Here is a 21,857-nt window from a genome sequence, read left to right as displayed (position 1 = left end):
CAAGTACAGTTGAAAAATATTCAGCGATCAGGTTTGTTGGAGTTTGGCAAAATCAGGTTTCGTGGTATTTAGTATTGCTTTGAGCCAGGTGGCTGTGAACAGCAGCACACAAACCCTTTGGCTGGTTCAAATCAAGAGCTCGGTGAGAGCCAGCAGCCAGGCAAGGCCCAGGCACTCCTGGATGAAAGGGGTAAGGAGGGCAAACACGGTAGCCTTAACATGTATTCATATACATTCATATAGCACAGTGCAAGGATCATGCCTCACTGACATGTTTTGGTGTTAAGGGACGTCAGCATCTAGTCCGTAGTTTATCGGAAGAGGAGTGATGAGGGGAGCAGGCAGGAGAGAGGACCGGTAGCAGATTGAGCAGGGGGAGAATCCCCCTTTGCCAGGCTGCAGCTGCTGCCAGACATCCCTAAGGTGGTTTTAACAGATCAAGGAAGAGACACAGCCCACACTGGATGTTTAAAATTTTATTTGCCTCTAATTTATTCTCATAAAAACACTCTAGTCTATTTGGTTTTAGTATTCAGACGGTACAGACTTCTGATATTATCAAGAGTGATATCAGAGCAGCAGTACAAACCAATCTACTTTAGCATGTAGCCAAGCACAGGTGGAACTAAAACCGCCCACACTTGTAAAAACTACTTGGCCTGCTTTCTTAGGCTTTATAGTTAAAATACAATACTTAGCAAATGGTTATATTCACCAATCCATATAAATAAAATCTAACCTGGTAAAATGGGAACAGCTGAATGTGCAAGAGTCAGAGTAAAAATACGTAGATAGGTATTTTGCTAATCAGAGCAATCACCAGTTAACTGCATCTATGTTGTAATTGTCTCTTATGGGTGTGAGTCTTCCTCTTCATTTCCAGTTAAAGTTCATCACTTTCATAGAGTCCAGACTGCTCAGCCAAACGCTGAAACTCTCCTTCTGGCGAGAAAGCTTGTTTCACGTCCAGTCCTCTGCCATTAAGTGCCAAATACTTGCTGAAAGTTGGTCGAACCCGTAACTGCTTTGGGGCTGGAACTGGCTTGTTTGTGTGTGCTGGAAGAGAGGAAAAAAAAAAAAAAAGGCCTCTTTCAGTGTGTTCTCAGGCTGTGGAGAGACCCATGATAGAGCAACCGAATTGCTTTTTATCTGCAACATAAGCCAGAAAATGCTTAGGAAGAATTGAACAGCCAAGCCCGCATCTCAGACACCAGAGATTTATAGTCACCCTCCTGCCTGGTATCAAACCGTAGTCTTCAGACAGCACAGACAGCAGATGCAGACAACGTGCAAAGGACACTTTGCGGTGTCTTGGTGCTAAACAAGAGTTTTTCCCAGGATAGTTACTTTTTGTCTAGTTCGGTATCTTTGGACAGAAATCCTCCCAGCAGCCTAAGCTTTGTTGGGTTAACCCTGAGGCTCTGTGCCAGTTCCAGAGGTGGTTGTGGCACCGTAAGGTGGTACTTACTCGCAACCTCCAGCCTGGCGTGGCACGTGGCCACGCCTGCTCCGTTGACCGCAGATACTGTATACCAGCCCGCATCCTTCTTGTTTGCGTTATGGATCAGGAGGCAAATCCTTCCGGTATTGTCATGTAACAAGCTGAAAAACAAAGGTGTTTATGTGTAAGTGCTTGGAGGGGGAAGGAGTGAAGACATTGAAATTGGTCGGTTTGCATGCTGGGGAGCTGAGAAAGCCCTACAACAATTCTTGCAGGGCACTGCAAACTGTTTGGACGTAAGCACTGCGTTTGTGTTACGAGCCACCAGTAATTCACGTCACGATAGCATTCGGGTGGCATCAAGGCCCTCCTGTAGCCCCACGGCCTGATGAATACATTGCATGTTTCAATCCTAAAACAAAGCTTCTCTACGGGCTTGGAACTGCTGCTGGAATTCAGAGCGGCCTTTGGGCACAGAGTTTTCTTTCTGTGCCCTCAGAACAAGACGCTGTGCATCGTGCCTCTCCAGCACATGGGCCTGTTCACCATGTGTCATAAAAGAGTGGTAGATCTGGCCATCCAGCTTGTTGGTTTTAGAAACCAGCCAGTTCAAATCTGACTTAACAAATACTGGTTACTGTTTTCTAACACACCAATGGCCAACTCATTAATAGGGTACCTTATTCGGTCTGTATTATATTGTACCATTTCGTTGTTTCTTTTCCAGTAAATCCGGGGTGTTGGGACAGCAGAGATCTGGCATTCGAGTCTGGCTGTATCTCCTTCAAAAACCTTTTTGCTTTGTGGCTTGAAGATGAAAATGGGAGGTGTGTGATGTTCTTTTGCTAAATTAAAGAGGAAAGATAAAAAGGAGTTACTGTAAGTATTGCACATTAATATCAGGCTTGGTTTTTAAGATTTCAGAATGCTAAACTCAGGAGGGCACACGTTCCTCACTGCAACTCCTTAACCTACAAGCAATTCCCATGAGCAAGAGGGTATAGTAGACACAATCCACTTTAGGAGGAGAGTCAATCAACATATATTATCAATTCTGGGAGATTAGTAACTCCCAGACTCTGGACATCCCACTACATCTACGCATCCTGCTAGAAGTGCTTTGAAGATATATGGCATTCCAGATGTGTGTACTACAATAGCCTTGGAAAAGGTAAGGTGTTTGTTGTAGTTTGAGCCTGAATATCTGGAGATCTGTCTCTGCTTCTTGATTGTTTTATGGCCCGAACACACAGAGGAAGGCATTAGATTACGGAGATTTTCTGTGTGTGGCCTGGTAAGTGTCAGTGCTCTCAGTCTTACCAATTACTTCCACTTTTACTGCAAAAGACGCTTCTCCTGCACGGTTGACAGCCACACATTCATATGTCCCTGCATCAGATGATTTGACTGCTTCAAAAATAAATGAGTGGAATCCCTTTTCTGACACTATCATTTTATGGAACTGATCTTGATGAACCATCCTTCCATTCTGATACCACATCACATCTGGAGTCGGCAGCCCACTAACCTGTGAGGAGAAGAAAGCAGTGAAGAGTTAAAACAGCTCTAAGATAATAAAAGCCCTGCAATGCTGTAGGAAGTTTGATGCCAATAGATGATCAAATCATGATCCTACTATAAAATTTTACAGTCTTGCCTTGTTTTGAATATTAATGTGGTGCTGCACAGCGAGGAAGGCTCGTGAAGTGCCATGGAGAGATGAGCTTTAGCTACAAGACAGTGGATGCTGTTCTTGCCACCCCCTGTTGTTCCCACCCTGTGAGGCAGTGTGGATTAGGCCAAAGATCCTTGTTGTGGGTTCATGGAGAGGGGGAACTCACCATTTTAATCCCACAGCTAGCTAGCACTGTCAGCAGTGCCAACATCCATATGGTTTTCACAGTGTATGTAAATAAACTGTCCTGCAGACAAGCTCCATGTTGTTCACAACAAGCAGAAGTTAAGCATTTTGCAGCAAAATAGCTAAAGGGCACACCAAAGTCTGGCAAGAGTTTACTTAAGAAAAATGAATTGGAAGCAATTAGAAAAACACCAAGCCAAACCACAACCAGCAAACAGCCTTTGCAGTAAAGTTGCATGTGCGTCAGACCACAGTTCTTCCTTACGCTAGGGTTGCCAGGCAGTTTCAGGCCATTCTGATATTCTGTTTGTTTGTAATTAGGGCATTTCCTTGCCAGACTACCTGCTCCAGCAAGGGCACCGTTACCTCAGAGAGGACTCATTAAAGGCAGGCTAGTCCTAAACAGGCCTTGCTGAACATACATCCAGCATGCACCCACGGAAGTCAGTGGAGTCCCAGTGCAAAGCACAAGGTCATCTCCCAAAAATGCCTTCTTTCAGCAGGGTCTTAATATTCATTCATCCCAATGAGGTCTAGATGGTGTTCTGTGGTGGTCCGTATTTACCACTTTTCAGCTTTAACCATACTCTTATGCAGCTAATTCCATTTACGTTTTCCAAGGGAAAATGCTGAGACATTGAGCCATCTCCTGTTTCTTGGTTTACATTGCCTGGAGAGACCCTGCACCATCTGGCATTAGTGCTCTGGCTTACTAAAGTGCAAAGGTACTGTGGCTCAGAGACCTCTCTCGGTGCCATACACCCCTCAGAGCTAACGGAAAGTGAAAGGCTGGTATTACTTTAAAGTCGAGCCTGCAGAATCGTCCCTCCTCAATAATTATGTCTTCAGGCACTTGTGTAAAACGTGGCTGAAAAAACTTTTCCTGGATTGAGTCTTGTCCACGTTCATCTCCTCTTGAGGACGGTCTGCTCCTAAAAAGTGGACAGAAACAGTTACTTGTGTAAAAGTTACCACAGCAGAAGTGACATTAAAGCACGACTGCAGCTAGAGTCCCCCAACATGTTTAGGAATCCAGCACTACAGTTCTGATTTGTGTTTCAGCTGTACAGCAGGAGTTTGATCAGCCACTTATCTTGCTCAAGTTGTTCAATTCAACACAGCAGTGCAATACACAAAACCTTCCTCTTTGGCCTAATCTCCAAAAGAATTGACAAGAGCAAAGTAGGCTGTGTTGCATCGTGCTGTGTTTCATCATTTACACTGTCGGACCTTGCTTTGATTAGAGACAGATCTTCTAGAATATGAAGGGTATTTGCCCCAGGTACATGGAGTCTTCAAACCTTTAGTGTTCTGCTTTGAATTGACTGGGCTATGATAGGCATCATCAGCCATCCACAAATGGTAGCGTTTTAGAATGAATTTAGTGGTTACTACTTTAGAAAAAACTGGTAAGTAGTGAAGTAAAACTAAACGTTGTCTAGAAACATTTGCAGTAAGCTCTTGAAGAGTAGCATGGCACAAGTTTATGCATTACCTTACATGCGTTGTAGGAACCTGCAGCCTGATGTTTTCTGCATTCTGGTGCTTGGAAAGAGGAAGAGGAGAGGTGAGTTAACTTCAAGAGAAATTTTTATCTATAAACTGAATGAGAAGCCATTTTAAGTTAGTATACTGACAGCTGCTTCAAAGCAAACTGAATTACTTCAGAAGTCATTAGGACAAGAGGTCAAGAATCTTACACCAGGAGCTAATACACTCTGTTTTCACCCTAGGCTTTGCTGCAACAATAACGAGTCCTATTAATAGGATGGGACGACTTCTCATCGCTCTGCACAGGTGATAGGTGCAGCAGTTTTGTTTGGCACACGAGGCTTTTGGCCAGCCAATAACCTTTGTTAGAGGGGAGCAGTACTACTGGCAGTATCTAAAATGAGAGCTAAGGACAGAGTGTCCTTCCCTATAGCAGGAATAGAAGTGGAATCGCTGGCAAGAACGCTGCATTGTGCCCACTTAAATATGGTACCAATAGCAATGGACACATGCTGAGCTGGAAAATATTTTTCTTTCTAGATCACAGCACCAACTAAGCTCGCTGACAACTCCACAATCGCATGATTAAATCTGCTAAAGTACCCAGGATTGATTCCTGCTAGGAACTTGGATGTTTGGAAAATGCAAGCAGAGTTTATTACTGGTGACTCATTTGAGCAATGGAGTCAGACAGAGGACATTTCTGCCTGGAAATCTGTGGGGTGTTTGCACTGAGCCATTATGATGGTTGGTTCTGTGCTCTGTAGCCCAATCCTGTGGAGCGCTTAAGCCTGGGTTTAAACTCCAAGCACAGAAGCAGTCTTCAGTTCAGGGGAAGCATTACGTGAAGGAGGGTTTTGCTGGACTGAGCTCAATGCTGAGTCCCAAGGCAGTTGCTTGTATCTGCTCATTTGCGCGAGTTCTGGGCAATTATCACTTGTGAAATGATGCTGTAGGGATGAAGTTGCTGATAATTCTAATTATAGCTCTATTAGATGGACTGTGTACTTAAGTTCCTGAGGAATTAGGAGGCTGAATGAATCGCTGACTACAATATTTAAAAATAAGACTGAACAATGGCATTAAGATCTCCCAAGCATAAGCCAGTCTCTCCTTCCAATATTTCTTTTTCTGCAGCATTTCACATACCCCGAAAAGTTGTCAGTCATCCTGTTTTGACTGAATGTTTCCTCATTCTCTGCAAAAGACAAGACTTCCCTTGCTCTCTGACATCCATAACGTTCCCTTCTTGCCTGCCCTTGTCAGGTGATTGCTGGGGAGAAATAGCTCAAATCGCATACTCCTCCTTTGCTGTGATCTGAAGTGTCTCTTGCATGGAAGCGTTTCGCTAACCGCCCTTCGGAAGGTGTGTGCCAGCCTGCCAGCTCTCTGCCTGCCTGCAGCAGGAGGGATGTTTTCTTTGGCTCCACAGGTACCCAGTGCCCCATCACACACACTTCCACTGACTTTGATCACAGGAGTGCCAAAGAGAGCTCTTAACTGGCCTGAATAACCAATGGGTGATGCAAGGCTCCAACTAAAGTGCTTTTGAAAATGCCAGTAGTAATAGTTTCTTGGCTATCATCATGCGGGCTGCTAAAATAACTGCTTTGCCTTCTTTTAATGATTGCAGGCCCCTGGAAGGGCTAAAACCCAGCCGCTCCCACCCCAAGACCCTGACCTCTTGTAGTCAATGTCACTTATTCCGAACAGAGACAGGTGTAAACCTCGCTGTCCTGGCCAACTCTGAACTGGGCTGTTCGGGAGCAGGTACCTGTGTCCCGGGCTGTGCTGCTCGCTGCCTGGCACAGGCAGGGTGGAACGCGCTGCGCAGCAGCTGCTGTAATTCCTCCCTGGAGAGGTCATTCCTACAGATCTGGCCTGGCAAGCACACGGTGCTTAAATTCCCCACATATGCGACCACCACCCCAAAACCCCCCTCCAAATCCCTGCTAGAGAGAGCTCTGGCAGTGAGAGTGGTCCCGTCCCCTTCCCTCCCCTCCCCTGGCAGCAAACCAGCCCCATCTCTCTGCCCTGTTCAGGTACAAGGTCACAGTACCATCACCAGGAAATCAATGTTCTAGAGACAGATCCTCATTTACCTGTGCATTCTGCGTGCTGTCTTCACTGTCTGCTTCCAACACAGATGCAGCATTTGCTGGCCCGAGCAGCCTGCGAGCCATTCTTTCTTCATAAGTTAATCGCTTAAAGGAGAGTGGAGAGGAATTCTAGTCAGAAGTCCATTTACTATTTCAGATCAGCTTATAAGAGCACATTAATATGCCACAAATTCAGGGTGTTGCCAATGAGAGCAGCGGCTGAATAGAACCACCAAGTCTGTTCCAGAGGGTTTGCAGACTGTGATGCCGACTGAAGTCAGCCTCAATATATACAGCGCTGAAATGCATAAAAGATTAAACAGCCTGTTCATCAAAGCTTCTCTAATGCCATCTGTGGCCTTCCACTCCTCCTCTTTCTCTGCTGGGATTATTTATGGGTAACTGATGGCATTATCTCAGAAGCCAGAGTCCCAGGGTACCTTTCTGTTAGCACTGGGAAAACTTCCCAGGTCATTCAGCTGTGGATTTACTTCAGGAGCTAGAGGCATGATGGATGCTAGCGTCCCCTACTCCCAAAAAAGCCAGAGCCGCACCAGCAGCGGACACAGCCAGAGAGGAGCAGCACCGGTGCCCCTGAGAGCACGAGGGAAGTTTGTGCCAGCGCAGCAGCCACCTTGCGAAATGCTGTGCGCTGTCCTGAGAGGAGGCAGGGATGCGGTTCTGTCATGCAACAGTGAGTTCCTACAATATGGATGCAGCACATGGGGAAAACTATGAGCAGAGTTAAATTCAAGTTCTGTCAGTCGGGTTACTTGAGAAGAGTACATTAGTCCCCCGAGCACCAGAACACCTGACATTTCTCTTCCCACAACGTTTACCTTGGGTTTGGATTTTTCGACAAGCTCTGACTGAATTTCTACTGTGTACAGGACATGTATGTGGCTATTCCTGGGTAGATAAGGGTTTGGGGAGGCTTGTGGGACTTTTCTTTAGAAGAGAGCAAGAGATACCTTTTGCAAAACTTGTCAGAGCTTAATATCCCTGAGGTCGTTACGGCTGTATCGAGTGTGGCTGAGATTGGCCAGTTGGTTCAGACGGTGCTGGAGGACAAGGGGAGGAGGACACAGGGTGGCAATTGCATAAGCCTTATTTTTAGCCTGGCCTCCTATGGGAAGAAAAGCTGGCTTGCAATGGCAAGCTTCCTTACAGCAGACAGGACATTCCTGTTAGGGACACGTCAAGTCAGACCTAATATATATTTTTTTTTTCCTTCAATATTTAAAATTATATGTGTGACACAAACCTATTCCCACTGATGGTAATGGAACAACTCCTTTCTGCTTCAGGGCAAAGAAGATGGAATCTATAGACACTGGGCTTTTACCAGTCTGCCTCCTGCCAGCAGGAAGGTTCCCACGTGAGAGACCTGCTTGCTCTAGCTTGCTGTAATGTTCTTCCCTACTGGTAAGCAATTTTTCCTCCCAGATTTGGATTTCTTGGTAAAGGATTGCATTTTGTCCCTTTGCAGATTAAATAAGTAGGTACTGAGACTAAGAGACCTTCTTACAGGAGACAGACTTTATAATAAAAGCTCATGTAATTTCTTTGATATGTTGTTGTTCATATAAAAATACATCAAAGATGCTTAGCACATGTGGTGATGGCTTCTAGAATGAGCTTTCAAATTTTAGTACTTCTCCAAGTTTTTAATGTTTTGGGGTTGTTTATTAACCCCAGCACTGAAAGCCAGGGTGAAATTGTGTCTGGAGAACTGAGGGATTCTCCTTGGGTTTCTAGTTGTCTGTGGATGCGATGTCCAGCAGGAGAGTTTAAGTTTGTGCCATGGCTCTAAACGTGCTCCTTTCTCCTGACCCTATGCACAAATTCAAAGATGGCTTGAATGGCGTGTGCTGGCCAAGAAGGTAGGGGAAGAAGGAAAGGCAACAGCAGCTCAAAGCCATCTCGCTGCGTCAGATGGCTTTCACAAGTCAATGCATTCCCTACTGAAGCCACAGGAGATGCAGATATTCAGTTGCCACATAGATGCTACAGACCGACTTAGAGCAACCATCTCTCTCGCCACACATCCAGGCCAGCTTTCATCGTGCACTAGCCATGTGCTGCTCCTCTACTGGGAAGGGCCTTCTCAGGGCTGAGCTGAACCTGGCCCACCAGTACAGCTATTTGCATTCTAATGCCAAAAATAACTGTGATGAGGGCATTGGGGAAACAAAGAGATTGGATGTAAATCTTTCAGAACCACATCTTTTACAGCAGCCCTGAGCCATGGTTAAAAATGGAGTTGCTGTTGGAAGAGATTTTTTTTTTTTGCATTTCTAAGAGAAAAATTCAGCCACCTCATATTAAAAGAATATTCTGGTCTTAAATGGCTCAAAGAACTCTTGCTGGGGTCTGCTGAGGTTCTGAGTAAAGCTGTTTGGGGGGTGTTGCTCCTGCATTTCCTTCTGCGTTCAGCTCAATTTGGAGGCTCCAGCCTCTGGGGCACTAGGACCAGTCTCTGCATCCCTGTTTGCACTACCAAGAGTCAAAGCAAACTGTTTCTTTAATCAGCAGATTTCCCTTACCTGGTTGCCATTCTGGAGAAGGTTGTCTTTGCATCGGAGTTTCTTTTCCAAGTCCTGAATGAGGGCCTCCTTTGTTCCTCGAATTTCTTGGTCTGATGTCTTCTGCATAGAGTTGATACTAGCTTGTTTGTTATACATTGGTTGTGAGTAACTACTCATGCAGGAAGAGAAAACAAAGTTATTCCTGTAGGCCTGCTTGGCTGTTTGCTACAGCTTCATAGAATACACACAGAAATGTGAACCTGCTACCTGGGAACTGTGGTTCAAGTGAGCCCATTTGGGAGACAGATAAGGTTTCGATACTGAATTATGCCACCTAGCCTAAGGGGAAGCCTCATGGTCTAGCCAAGTCACCGAGCGTCCTCCCACAACACTCGCAGCGGTTTGCTGTGGGTCGCTCTTCAGCACCCCTACACCCTGCAGTGGCCCCTGCCTGGGCTCGGGTGTGTGCGGGAAGGCTAGCAGTGACTTGAGGAAGCACTGACTCCGCTGAGCAATGCGAGTCTGTCCAGGAGCAAGTTCTTCATCAAAAACTGCATCCCTTTGCAATTTCAATTGTCAAAAAGGCCCTGGGTGCTGCAAATCCACAGCAAGGTCACAGACTCATTGATTAGGTATGAACAAAGCTTATTAGTTGTCCTCTTCTTCCTGGCCCCAGAAGGTGACTTCATACAGCGTTTCTGCCCAGATGTCCAACAGCCAAGCTTACCCCAAGCTAGGTTGGGTCCTTAGGAGCCCTTGCTGCAACCTCCCACATAGCCTGATCCTGCAACCCATAGTCAAGAGACGCAATCAAGTCTTGGAGTTAGAGAGTAGATTTGATCCTGAAAGCTGCTTGAAAAGAGGAGCATCCCTCAAAATGGGTTGCCAAGGTCTGCTAGAGCTCACAGCACTCTGCAGGCAGGATCTAACCCGATCCGTTACATGCAGCGGGGCCTTGTGTGCTGCAGTTGTGGTCAGCAATTATTTCTATTCAAATTTTCTTCCTCCTGTCATTCGGGAATTTGTACTGCTGATTAGAATAGGGCAGAAGTGTTACAATCCTGGTACGTATTCCCAGCACTGCTTGGACTTAATAACTTGCCCAAGTTATAACTTAAAAACTTTAATAAATTGCCCAACAGATTAACATGTCTCATGTCCCTGTTTCCCCATTTGTAGCATGATTAGGAAAATAATTCCTCAGCTCACAGGACATTGCATTTAAGAGCAGCTTATATGAACAGTATAGTGAGGCACTGAAGCCCTTTGCTATCGGCACAAACAGCCCCACACCACATACACAGACCCCAGCGGTCACTCCAGACGCACACCTAACCCCCCCCCCTACTCCTGCAGTACTTTTAAGAAAGCTCCTGAGTGCCCTAGCGAGCCCACTCTTTCTTACCTTTCCGCTTCCCACAGTGCTGCGATTCAAAAAAAAAAAAACCACCCCAGAAACGTTCACATTTTCTGAATACAAACTGGTGCTTAAACCTGAATTTATATCCAAGCCAGCAGGACCCCCCCCACCCCTATCACCTTTCTGATACCCTTAGTTGAGTGTTTACTGTGTATTCCACACCGACTTTGCCCAGGACCTCCAGCTAATATTGGCAGGAATACAAGTTGGTGAGAATGCAAGACCCATCTCTCTGAGATCCCGCTGACCTTGGGAGATATTTGGATTGCAGCCCAAAGGCAAAATGATATAATACATATTCAGGAAAGAATTTAGTCTTTGGTCTGAAGGGGTAAAATTTTCAAGTGGCTGCCTTTCTGTTAGCACGTATGATTGATGGTAACTGTATTCTAGGTGAGTGTAGAGTCCCACCATGATGTGGAACCTGAAAATACTGCTGAGACTTACTAGGAATCTTGACATTGTTTATATGTGGGAAATACTACTGCCTTCTCCCTTGCCTCCCTGTCCATAAACTATGTTTATTGAGAGAAATTAACTGGAGATGGGTGTCCATCTTCTGTTCTGAATACCCCTAAATAAGAGATTTCCATCAAATCAAACTAAACTGCTCAACCTGACTCCAGAAAACCCGTGCAGCAGCCCGTGCCATGACTTCTGCCCAGTTTCGTTCCTGGTGGAGACCCCTCACTCCCACCCAGACACCAAGGGCGAACGCTCAGCCTCCTAACCCAATTCATGCAGAGTCCTGCCTCGACCATCCGAAGTCAGTGGGAGCTGTGCCCTTGGCTTCGGCCAAGCTGGCGTTCCGCCGGGCGGCTGGACTTGGGACGGTCAGCGCACGGGAGAGGCCAGGCCAGAGGAAAGCGAGGGGAGGTTAGAAGCCTGTGTATACTTACTGAGGTTCCATGGGAGAAGGAGTTTGGCTGTTATAGTCGGGCTGCGAGGGTAGTGCTGAGCACAGGAATGCGGCGGGGGGGTGGTTAGGCATGGATATAAGCCGTTGCCCAGATGATGAGCTAGCAGGAGACTGCGCAGATGCAGGTGTGACGGGGTATGTGGATTCCTTAGGGGCACTACAGGAAGGCGAGGAGAGCGTGATTGAAGAGCTCAGCGATGACGAGGAGGAGAATTTCTGCCCACTTGGGTTACGAGGCTGTATTAGGATGGAGGACTGTTTGATTTGTCTGCTTGGCTCTGTAGAGGCTGCGGGTCCCGGAGGCTGCTGTTGCCCTTGACACGCATTCTTAGACTGGATAAAGTGTTTTGGACGTTCGTAGTTAAACATGGTTGGTTGGCACATAGAGGAAACGGACGGGAAATTAGGGACACTCATAGGAGAGGATTCACGGCTGTCCTGGGTTTTTGTTGGTGGTAACTGGCTTTGGATAGGTGGCTGGTAAAAACTAGGTGGAAGCCCACGAAAGCTTTCTTGGCTGGGCTCCTGGATAGAATGGAACCCTTGCCTTGCAGAATAGAGGCTTTCCTGGTGTGGATTTTCCCTTAAGGAAGACAATATAGACAAAATAAATTGTACATCACCATTTGAATCACAAAAATACTGCGTGGTGAGCAGTCATTACCAATCCAAAGAATATGAAGTTCAGGCAACCGACATTTAAAGCTTGAGTTTAAAATAAAGAGATTCAAGATCGATTAGAACTATTCCAGAACTGTATGAACATTTCGGATTACAATAACAAGTCACACACTCTGCCTGGCTCAGGTGCAGTGCTAACCATAGCTACCTTACCTGCAAGAGCCAAGTAAATTCTAAAAGAAATAGCAACTGGGTTATTGAGACGACCCACCACCTGCCTAAGCATACAGATAATGCTAGATACTACTGGTAAGCAGGGTAATTCTTACATCTTAACTCAAGATCTCTGGATCCTGCAGGTTTGTGCCCTGTCAAAATACTAAATGTGCCATTACCCGGAGAACTGGCTATTTGTGCCGAGAAATTCCTTACACTGTAGGGAAGCATGAAACAGGTTCCACTTACTTTTAAGCCTAAAACGAAACCTTTGAAACAAAGTATCCTGATTTCTTCTCTAACGGCTTTTGAATTCAGAGCTGTTTATATCCGTTTGAGCTTTGGGATTGGAATGCCAAGGACCGTGCTTCTCCGTTTGAAGTTATTTCCTGAGGTTTGCTGTTACAGCTAATAATTGCCCAAATGACATAGCTACGGGATGAAGTCCTACAGTTATTTTACAGGTCCTTGATACCTAAACGTGAGCTTTCCATCAACTTACCAAAGAGGAAAGTTTAATTAGAGCAAACCGAGCAAGCTGGTTAAAACTGACAAACAGCTTCAGCTCCAAGATAAATAAGTAACACCCCCCCCCCCCAAATAAACATCAAGCTACTAATAAAAAAAGAGAATATAAATCCACAGTTACATGTGCTGGAAAAAATGGTAATCTTGCCCCACTGAGCTCAGCTGTTCCGCTGCTATATATACACCGTATATTGTATTCCTCTCGCCGGAGAGCCCCGAGCAGGGCTCCCCCAGGTCACACATTCCCATGGGGGGAGATCAGCTGAAGGCATCGCTGTCCTTTCAAAGATTCAGAGCTCTCCTTTCCTAACGGTAATTAGCAATGTTAGCTGTAAATTAACTGGCAGTAAACACAGGTTTTCTAGTAAAAATTCCCTAGCCTCCCCCTTGTCACGCTCTTGGAATCTGAAGCTGGCTCGGATTTTTGGAGCGCGTCCACACTCTGTTCGCATTCACTGGCGCGGAAAACTCACTGAATCTTGGTTTTGTACCGTTTTTGTATCACCGCCTGTGTAGGGATTCGCTCGATTTACCTACGGGCTGTGGACAGAAACCGGCATTTACTTGGGTTTTTAGAATATCTGCACTTAAACAAGTTGTGCTGCACAGATTCACTTGTCGCAGCGTGACAGCTGCCTCAAGCGTTCCACCTTGATTTGGGTGAAAAAATTAACATAAACCCCAAGAGACTTTCGACCTTACAAGGTGAAAACAAGAAGTAGTAGCAGAGACACTTATTTTTTTTAAAGAAAACCGTATTTTGTTTCCTTCATTGCCTCCCACGCTGCCTTTGACACAACCGCACCTTAAAGGTTCCCTGTCACCTCAGCGTCGCGATATCTCACGCCAGCTCCAGGAGTTAAAACGAAAAACCGACGTGGAAAGATAACCCCCCCTCTCAGACCCCCCCCCCGACCCCGGCCCCGGCCCCGGCCTCACCTGTCGCCCCCCGACCCCGGCCTCACCTGCCGCCCGGGCGCTGCCCCGCGCCTCAGCCGCCGCCGGGGGGCGGCCCAACCGGTGCCGCCTTTTAAGGCGGGGCGCGGCCGCGCGCCGCCGGCGGGTGACACGGCGCGAGCCGCCTGTCGCGATAAGAGCCTCCGCCCGCCGGGGACGGCCGGGCTGTCAGCAGGAGCAGGGGACCGTGGGCGGCGAGGCTGGGCCGGCCCCAGGGAGGAGCCGAGCTGAGGGCTCCGCCGCGCTCCCCGGCCGGAGGAGCGAGGGACGGGAGCAGCCGAAAAGCGGGGTTTTTAGCCCAGGACGGGGCTGCGGCGGCGCGCTGACCTCAGCGAAATCCCCTTCCTCACGTCCATGGCGTTGCCGCGGCAGCGATCGCGCTCTGCGACTGCTGCTCAGCTGCGCGCTGAGGGACAGCGGGCGCTTCACAGCCAGGAGAGCCCCAGGAGCAGAGCCGCCCCCCCACCCCGGTACCGGGGCCACCCTGTCCCCAGCAAGGTGTGGCCGGGGGACACGAACCTGCTCGGTGGTAAAACACTGGCCGGTGGGATTTTGCTGCTTGTGTGTGTTATTAGAGATATTTACACGGAGGGAAAGATGCTCCCCGCAGGACAGCAACAGATGCTGCTGGCAGAGCAGGTGATTTGTATCCCTCTAATGGGAGGCTTCAATGCTTAATTACATCTTAAATTAACGTTATAATGGTTTAAGTATCTTAATTATACCTTAGCAACTCTCGTCTAATGTACACGCTATTGTTTAAAAAAAACCCCAAGCCCTTTAGCAGGCTCTCGGCAGCTTCTGGGGCTTCCGGAGTTAATCCGCGTTCAGGGTTTGTGTCTAAACATCACCCCACCGCTTGTGAACTAGATTACACAGCAGGTGTTAATTGGGCGCTAATTTATTTAAATTCCTCGCCACGAAAGGGTTTCAGGGAAGAAGTGTGTCCCTGGGTGTTAGAGAGGTTTTCTGCTTTTTCAGGTCGAAAAAAAAAAAAAAAGCAGCCTGTGGTTTGCACAGAGAATCGAGTATTTACAAAAAGGTGGCTGCGGCGTGCTCGTTAGCCCTGTAGGAAGCTGTGAGCCGGGCTCTGTGCTCAGACAGGCTCCCCAGCCACGCAGGGTGCAGCGGGCTTGTTTCGACCTGAAGCTGGCTGCAAGGCATCAGTTCAAGGATAGCTTTATGCACCTAAAAGGCTGGATGCAAGTAGGAGGACTCGTGTGAAAGAGAAGCAACGGTAAAACGTGAGATCTGGAAGGTAGGAAAAAACCTGAAAGAGCTAGAAGCTGAACTGGTAAAGGCAGAGGAATAAATCTTGGAGCCTGTGCTAGGGTGACTTAAGAGTACCCTGACCAGCACTGTGAGGTGGTAGAGACCAGCTTTTCTCTACTGCTCCAGTTTACTTGCTGTAAGTGGTGGCACGTTGTGCCTGGTCGGGTTCTCCTAGTTTGAGTCATACAGCAACAAATAGCTAGAAAAAAATTAACAATCTTTTGCTTATATAGCAAGAATCTTAAAATCTGCCCAAAAGTATACCTAGTGCCTGAAGCCTCTTCTTTTTCTTTAAAAGTTAAATAAAGTTAATAATCAGTATAGATTTTGTGCTGCTTCTTTCAGGCTGTTGAGAAGGATGCTGTAAGCTGCAAATATAAAGGGCTCAGAAAGGAGTAGCTGGTCATGGCAGCCTTCCAGAATTGCGTTTTCTAGCTTTTGTAGAATGGCTGTTGCTGAGCAATAATTTGGAGAAGTTTGAGTACAAGGACTTAATTAATTTTGTAGTTATTCCCAGTAATAGCTTTGTTCTGTCATCACTGTCTTTGCCGGTATTTCTTTTTGTCTTTGGTAATATAGTTGCAACCACATGCGCTACGTGAGAGAGTTAGAGGGCTCAGTTATTGTACAGCTCGTCATTAGAGCAAAGAATCTGTAACACAGAGAATGCTTTCTGTCCCGGGCAGCCGTTTACACACGGTGTAACAGTCTCGCTGAGATGCAGTGCTGGCACTGGGCTGGGAGAGGAGGCACACATCTGCCTCGTAGCTCTCACCTTCACGAACAGGACTGAGGAAACTCCTCTGTAGTGCTGGGCTTGGACCTCTTAGCTGTCACCATCCAAGGTCTGTGTTATGCCTAGGAACACCCTGAGAAACACTACAAAAATCTATGTCTGCTAAGATGTGCATTCTAACCTGTTTTGTTTCTCTGGAACAATTAAACAGGATAACTAATAATGCAGTAAGTGCAGAGCTACTTGAGAGCTGCGTTTGGGACAGAAATTGGGTCAAGTCTTATTATAAGGTGTAATACTTCATTCTTGGGTGAAAACCTCCATCTCCTGAGTCAGGAGTGTCCCTGCCGTGGTGTGGGACAGTTTTCATTCCACCCAGTTGGGCACTGGCTCAGTACTTTTCCTCCACAGAGTGCTTTGCAGGTACTATCTGCACCACGATTACAGGACCTCCAGCTTTATTGCTGTCTTGTGGAATGGGAAACGGAAACATGAGGTGATGCTGCTTGCCCAAGGCTACAGAGGAAGGTGGTGGCAACAGAATCGTACCTTGAAATTTCCCGGGTACTGTGATCTTTGCCCCATGCTCTGCTGTGGAGCCAAAGGTCTTCTAGAGGCTAATTATTTGGGGTGATGCTGTCAAGCTACTTACAGATAGGCACTTCTAAAAATGCCGTTAGGCACTTACCTGAGCCTTTAGATAGTTACATACTCTGTCAAATCGAGCCTGTGCTGTTCTGTAGCTGGGCTGGCCTTACACATTGCCATTGTCACATAGGCAAATAGCTCAGGTTGCTGCGTGTGCGTGTTTCCCTGTTAGGGTATGGGGCACAGGAGCTTTGCAGTTGTGTTGCTGGGGTCACTAGAAAGTTCATCCCCTAAGTATTGTATGAAACTAACCCAGGGATGCGATTTTCTCTTTGTCTTACCGCAGAGGTGAAGCCTGAGGTGAATTCTCATAAGCTCCATGAAAATCTCCAGTTTCGCTCTTGGAGTTCATCTGGCCGAAGTTTGTGGCTTCTGCTCGACTGCCCAGCCCTGGGTTCTCTGCGCTGTAGGACAGCAGGCCAGCTGCATCTCGGTCCTTGGCTCCTGTTTGGCTGTTCCTGGGGAAGGTGGGTTTCTTCATGGCGACTTGCACAGCTGGCCTGTGGGCAGCACCCGCAAAGCTTTCCAGCTCTTTCGCTCCTGGAAGTAGAATTGTCCACAAGTCAGAAAGAAAGCAGTGCTGGTTCACCAGTACAGCACGTTGCAGTAACAGGTGAAGGAAAACTGGTATGTCTGTGCAGGTGGATGAGAGTTCAACCAGCCTGGGCTCTGCACAGCTGCATTAGCCAAACCTGACTTCTCAGGGCTGGTGAGCTTTGGTTTTCATAGAATCATATGATAGAATGGTTTGGGTTGGAAGGCACCGTATAGATCATGTGATTCCAATCCCCTGCCACGGGCAGGGACCCTTTCCACCAGACCAGGTTGCTCACAGCCCCATCCAACCTGGTCTTGAACCCTGCCAGGGAGGGGTCATCCACAGCTTCTCTAGGCAACCTGTGCCAGGGCCTCACCACCCTCAGAGTGAAGAATTTCTGCCTAATATCTAATCTAAATCTCCCCTCTTTCAGTTTGAAGCCATTACCCACTGTCCTGTCACTACATGCCCTTGTAACAAGTCCCTCTCCAGCTTTCCTGTAGGCCTCTTCAGGTGCATGCAAGGTGCTGGTCTGTTTGGAGATGGCTTTCAGCACAAGCCAGATGAGTCAGGTGTTACAATAAACGAGGTATAGATACAGCCAAGGTGTTGGGCTAAGCTGGGGTCCCTGGAGGGATGAAGGTCAGGGATGAGACTCCTCTGTGAGAGGGAGAAGCATCTCTACCTTGTCATCCTTGACCCAGGAAGAAGAGGGGCCAAAACCAGAAATGCAGAACCACCTGCATCCAGCTTTGAGAAGTACCCAAGCTGACTGCATTTTGGAAGCATTTCTCTTCTCTTTAACCTGCAAAAGTGTTTGGGTTTGTCTTCTGCTTGGCAAACATCTGTGACACTGCCTGATGCTGAGCAGCAGCAAATTCTTTCATGCTTAGTTGCTCAGCTCAGAAATCCATGTGCTTACCTGGGGAAACAGAGAGACGTGCACTGGATGCTGCAGAACCAAATTCATTTTCAGCAACACATTTAAATATTCCAGAGTCTTCTGGAAAAGCTTCTGTAATAACCAGGGTGCAGACTTCCTCTGAAATGACAGATTCAGGCATGCTGTTGTACCATAAAAGCCAAATGTTAACTTGTAGGAATTGCTCCTTGCAGAAGGACTGCTGCTTAGTGATGGGGCTTGGCAGCAATAAAGTGCAGAAAAGTGATGTAAAGGGCATAGGGTTCCAAGGGCTTCGGAAGGAGCAAAGGTTAAGGAAGGCTGCTTCTTCCTGTGACTTCGAAGAAACAAGGCACAAATTTTTGCTAAATTCTGTCTTCTCTTGCACAAGTTTAAAACCCAGAAAAGATCACACGCCAGAATGGTTGATATGTTTTCCCTTAACATACAGGGTACTCTTCCTTGACTGAATGCAGAAGGGACAATGCCTTTTTCATTGTGTTGTGAAATAAATCAGGGCCTTCCAGGTTCTTGTGTTAAACCAAGAACTCGGAAGCTCTCAGCCTGGCACTGAATGACATCTTCTGGCTCCCCTTTGAACGCTGTTGTTTTATCTTGGGTGAGGTGGGAAAAACTATGCTTGGGGTAATTAACTGATGAGATGTCTAACAAAAAATGCGCAGTGTACTTACCTGGAACAGCTGACGAACAAGCCTCTGCTCAAAATAAAAAGAAAAAAATTTAGGTGGTTATAATGCCAGAACAGAAGAAAGGCCTTCAGCCCTCACCTCCTTTCTCAGCTCAGCTGTCACCCCAGTTACAAAAGGGACCATCTCCCTTGCTGTCCATCAAGAGAAATACCGTCTGGACAGGGGAAGCTCGGGCTTGTCTGGGGAACCTGATGGTACAAACACCTCTCCACTGAGGTGATACAGAAAGAGCTCCACTGACTTTGAAGTTAGGTGCTGTGAATTTGGCCCACTGGAGCTATGACGTGGGAGGATGATAAACTGTTTAAAATATGCTTACATTTGTATTTTTTTTTTCCTGAGTTCGTTGTAGTTATAATACACAGTGATGATGATGCTATGGCTCAGTAGTACCTTCACTAGTAACTAACAGCAAGGCAATCTCCTCGCGTTGTGCCTGATGTGCCTGCGCGTTGCCGGGGTAGGCAGGGGCTCTGGACAGCAGGCTGCAGCTTCAGGGCGTTTGATACTGGTAAACTGAACTCTGCCCCTGTGGACATGTTTTATCTCCTAATTTTTATGGCAGTTCTTGTTCCTGACTTTTCACTGTCCCAATAAAATTGCTGTACATCAGACAGAAGTAGCAATACCTACTTTTTCGTAGTATTCGGAAATCGGCAGAATCTATTATCTGATCATATTCTCTGTACCAGTGAACCTGTAAGGTGGGTGTAGCACAAATGCGACATTCAAATACCACTAATTGACCCTTTGTAGCTCTTATGTTTTGTAGACCCTGGAGGAGGAAAAATTGGTGTTAAATGGCTGACATAAACATTTCCCCATTGAAGCAGTTATTACAAAATGATACACCCTTCAGCGAAGAAGATGATCTTGTGCCCATATTTTTATTTTCCTTGAAACAGTTGATTTAATTCTAAATGCATTTGCAGTGGGTTGTGAGTGGAGGTTTTTTCACCTATAGACCAGTGCTCATTAAAAGGCTTTAGCTTGCTTGTGCATTTAAATAAAGATACAAATGCAGGGAAAAACATCTATTCCAGTGGATACAACGTAATAAGGGGGGTTACTATGAGAGGTTTCCACTTCAGCCTCCTTTGTAGGAAATAAATGAGATGATGAATTCATGTAAGTGGTTCTGTCTGTCTGGATCGTTTACCTATTAAGATGTTAGTTTAATAGCAGCACTAATGAAGCATGCTGGCTTTTTTGAATTGTAAATGAACTGATGTTCCAGCCTTAGAATACCTTCTGATAAGGCAAGAAAACTCAAAGTCTAATGCCAGCAGTTGCAGAACAAGCTATGTCGTTCAGACAACCCATGCTCTTTACCTTTGTAAACACAGGTGTGCTTCCGTAGGCAGACCCGGTCAGGCTCGCCGAGGGACTCTGCATCTATATAGCAAAGAAGAGTGATCACTATAGCTTCAGTTTCTCATATGCAGAAGCCTGGCTGCGTTGCTGGCACTTTACTTTGAAAGAGAAGGAGATGCTGGAGTGTTTTATCAGTTGTTCAAGCACCAGCCTAATAAATACCCTGTGGAGAGTCTCTATTCAAGTGCTCCAAGAGGAAACGCCTCCCTGGACTGCGAACACTAAGTTAGTGCAAAGAGGAGCTGATAAGTGGTAAGTGTTGCTGGTCTTATAGCTTAAAAGCCAATTCATTGCCCACGTCTTGTAGCCTCTATGATCAGTGTTGCTTGCCAGGAGTTGTCCCCTTCTACAGAGAACCCTACTTGGTGTAGCTGATCCCAGGTCTAGCTCTTCTTGGCTTGTGTGATGTATGTGGTAACTACAGCGAGGCTGAAGGTAGAGATAGGACAAGAGGTAATGGTTTTAAACTAAAATAAGGCAGATTTAGATATAATGAAGAAATTTTTCACAATGAGGATGGTGAAACACTGGCACAGGTTGCCCAGAGAGGTGGGAGATGCACCATCCCTGGGAACATTCAAGGTCAGGCTGGACGGGGCTCTGAGCAACCTGATCCAGTTGAAGATGTCCCTGCTTGTGGCAGGGGGGTTGGGCTAGATGGCCTTTAATGGTCCCTTCCAAGCCAAAGCATTCTGTGGTTCTATGAAGTGAGCAGGAACTTTGGTACTATGTCCTGACATCCTCCTTTAAAGCTTGGCTGATGCAGAGGTTACAAGAAGGTCTCTGACTAAACAAGAAAGGCGATTTTAAGATCATCAAATATTTTCAGTGCAAGATGTGTCCTCGTTCCATGGTGGAGTGTTGATGTGCACTCATATCTGTCTAATGTGGCTTTTGAACCATGTGTCTTGCATATAAATGTGCAACTGAAGTGCTTGGGTTTGTTTTGCTGTGACACAGGTCTTTTTCATAATCTATGTTTTCTCTGAAATAACCCAAGTCATCAGCTCTTTCCCTTTCAGCCTGAGTTAAGGTGTAAGTCTGTTATGAGGTAATCTGAGGTCCCCAGCTCTTGACCAAGTGTGTTCTCTAAATCAACTATCTGTTCTGAAGTGAATCTTGGAAGTAGGCTGGCAAACGGCTAAGTTGCATGGCAGCCCCTCGAGTATTTTGAGCCCTGTCCCGTGCTCCATCAATTCTCTTAGCAATCCTGGGTAAGATATGTTCCAAGCCAGAAAGCCCTTTTCCAGAGCTTAGGATCCAGATCATGATATTCATGATGACCCTTGCCTCTTAGTCATTTGCTGAAGATGTACTTGAGCCAATCTTTGAAAAATATTTCTAAAATACTATAAGTATAGTATTTTATACTATAAATTATAGTAAATAATTAAAAAAATGTGTAACCTACTCTTTGAGGGTCAAAGGATAATGGCTGAATTGAGGTGGTGTAAGTCTCATGGACTGAACGGCTGCTAGAGGCTTCATTGGCTGAGGAACCAATGGTCAGCAAAACACTAGTGGCTTTCTGCTTTTTCCTAGTGTGCGGGGAAAAATAAACGAGGCAGGATGGAGAGAGGGCCTTTAGGAGGTGCAA

The 21,857-nt window shown here is 46.5% G+C and overlaps 1 protein-coding gene across 4 annotated transcripts; it reads right to left on the bottom strand.

Annotated features, from left to right (window-relative positions):
* Positions 1-461: 461 nt before the first annotated feature.
* MYOT (myotilin) lies at positions 462-20,281 on the bottom strand. Of its 4 annotated transcripts, XM_009931705.2 has the most exons (14): positions 20,219-20,281; positions 19,520-19,661; positions 18,869-18,892; positions 18,198-18,317; positions 17,019-17,277; positions 11,740-12,342; positions 9,439-9,589; positions 6,896-6,997; positions 4,798-4,847; positions 4,102-4,234; positions 2,762-2,969; positions 2,121-2,286; positions 1,469-1,602; positions 462-1,056 (listed from the first exon to the last, which is right to left on the bottom strand). In XM_009931705.2, the coding sequence occupies exons 1-14, from the start codon at positions 20,279-20,281 to the stop codon at positions 884-886; spliced, it is 2,328 nt and encodes a 775-aa protein (XP_009930007.2). In that variant the 3' UTR covers positions 462-883. The 4 variants fall into 4 exon arrangements, with proteins under 4 accessions (XP_009930007.2, XP_075297863.1, XP_075297864.1 ...); XM_075441748.1 differs by lacking the exons at positions 17,019-17,277; positions 18,198-18,317; positions 18,869-18,892; positions 19,520-19,661; positions 20,219-20,281 and adding an exon at positions 14,064-14,086; XM_075441749.1 differs by lacking the exons at positions 11,740-12,342; positions 17,019-17,277; positions 18,198-18,317; ... (1 more) ...; positions 19,520-19,661; positions 20,219-20,281 and adding an exon at positions 14,090-14,172.
* Positions 20,282-21,857: the final 1,576 nt, after the last annotated feature.

Source organism: Opisthocomus hoazin, chromosome 22 (assembly GCF_030867145.1).
Source record: "Opisthocomus hoazin isolate bOpiHoa1 chromosome 22, bOpiHoa1.hap1, whole genome shotgun sequence".
Classification (NCBI taxonomy): Eukaryota; Metazoa; Chordata; class Aves; order Opisthocomiformes; family Opisthocomidae; genus Opisthocomus; species Opisthocomus hoazin.
This window is presented reverse-complemented; position numbering and strand designations above follow the sequence as displayed.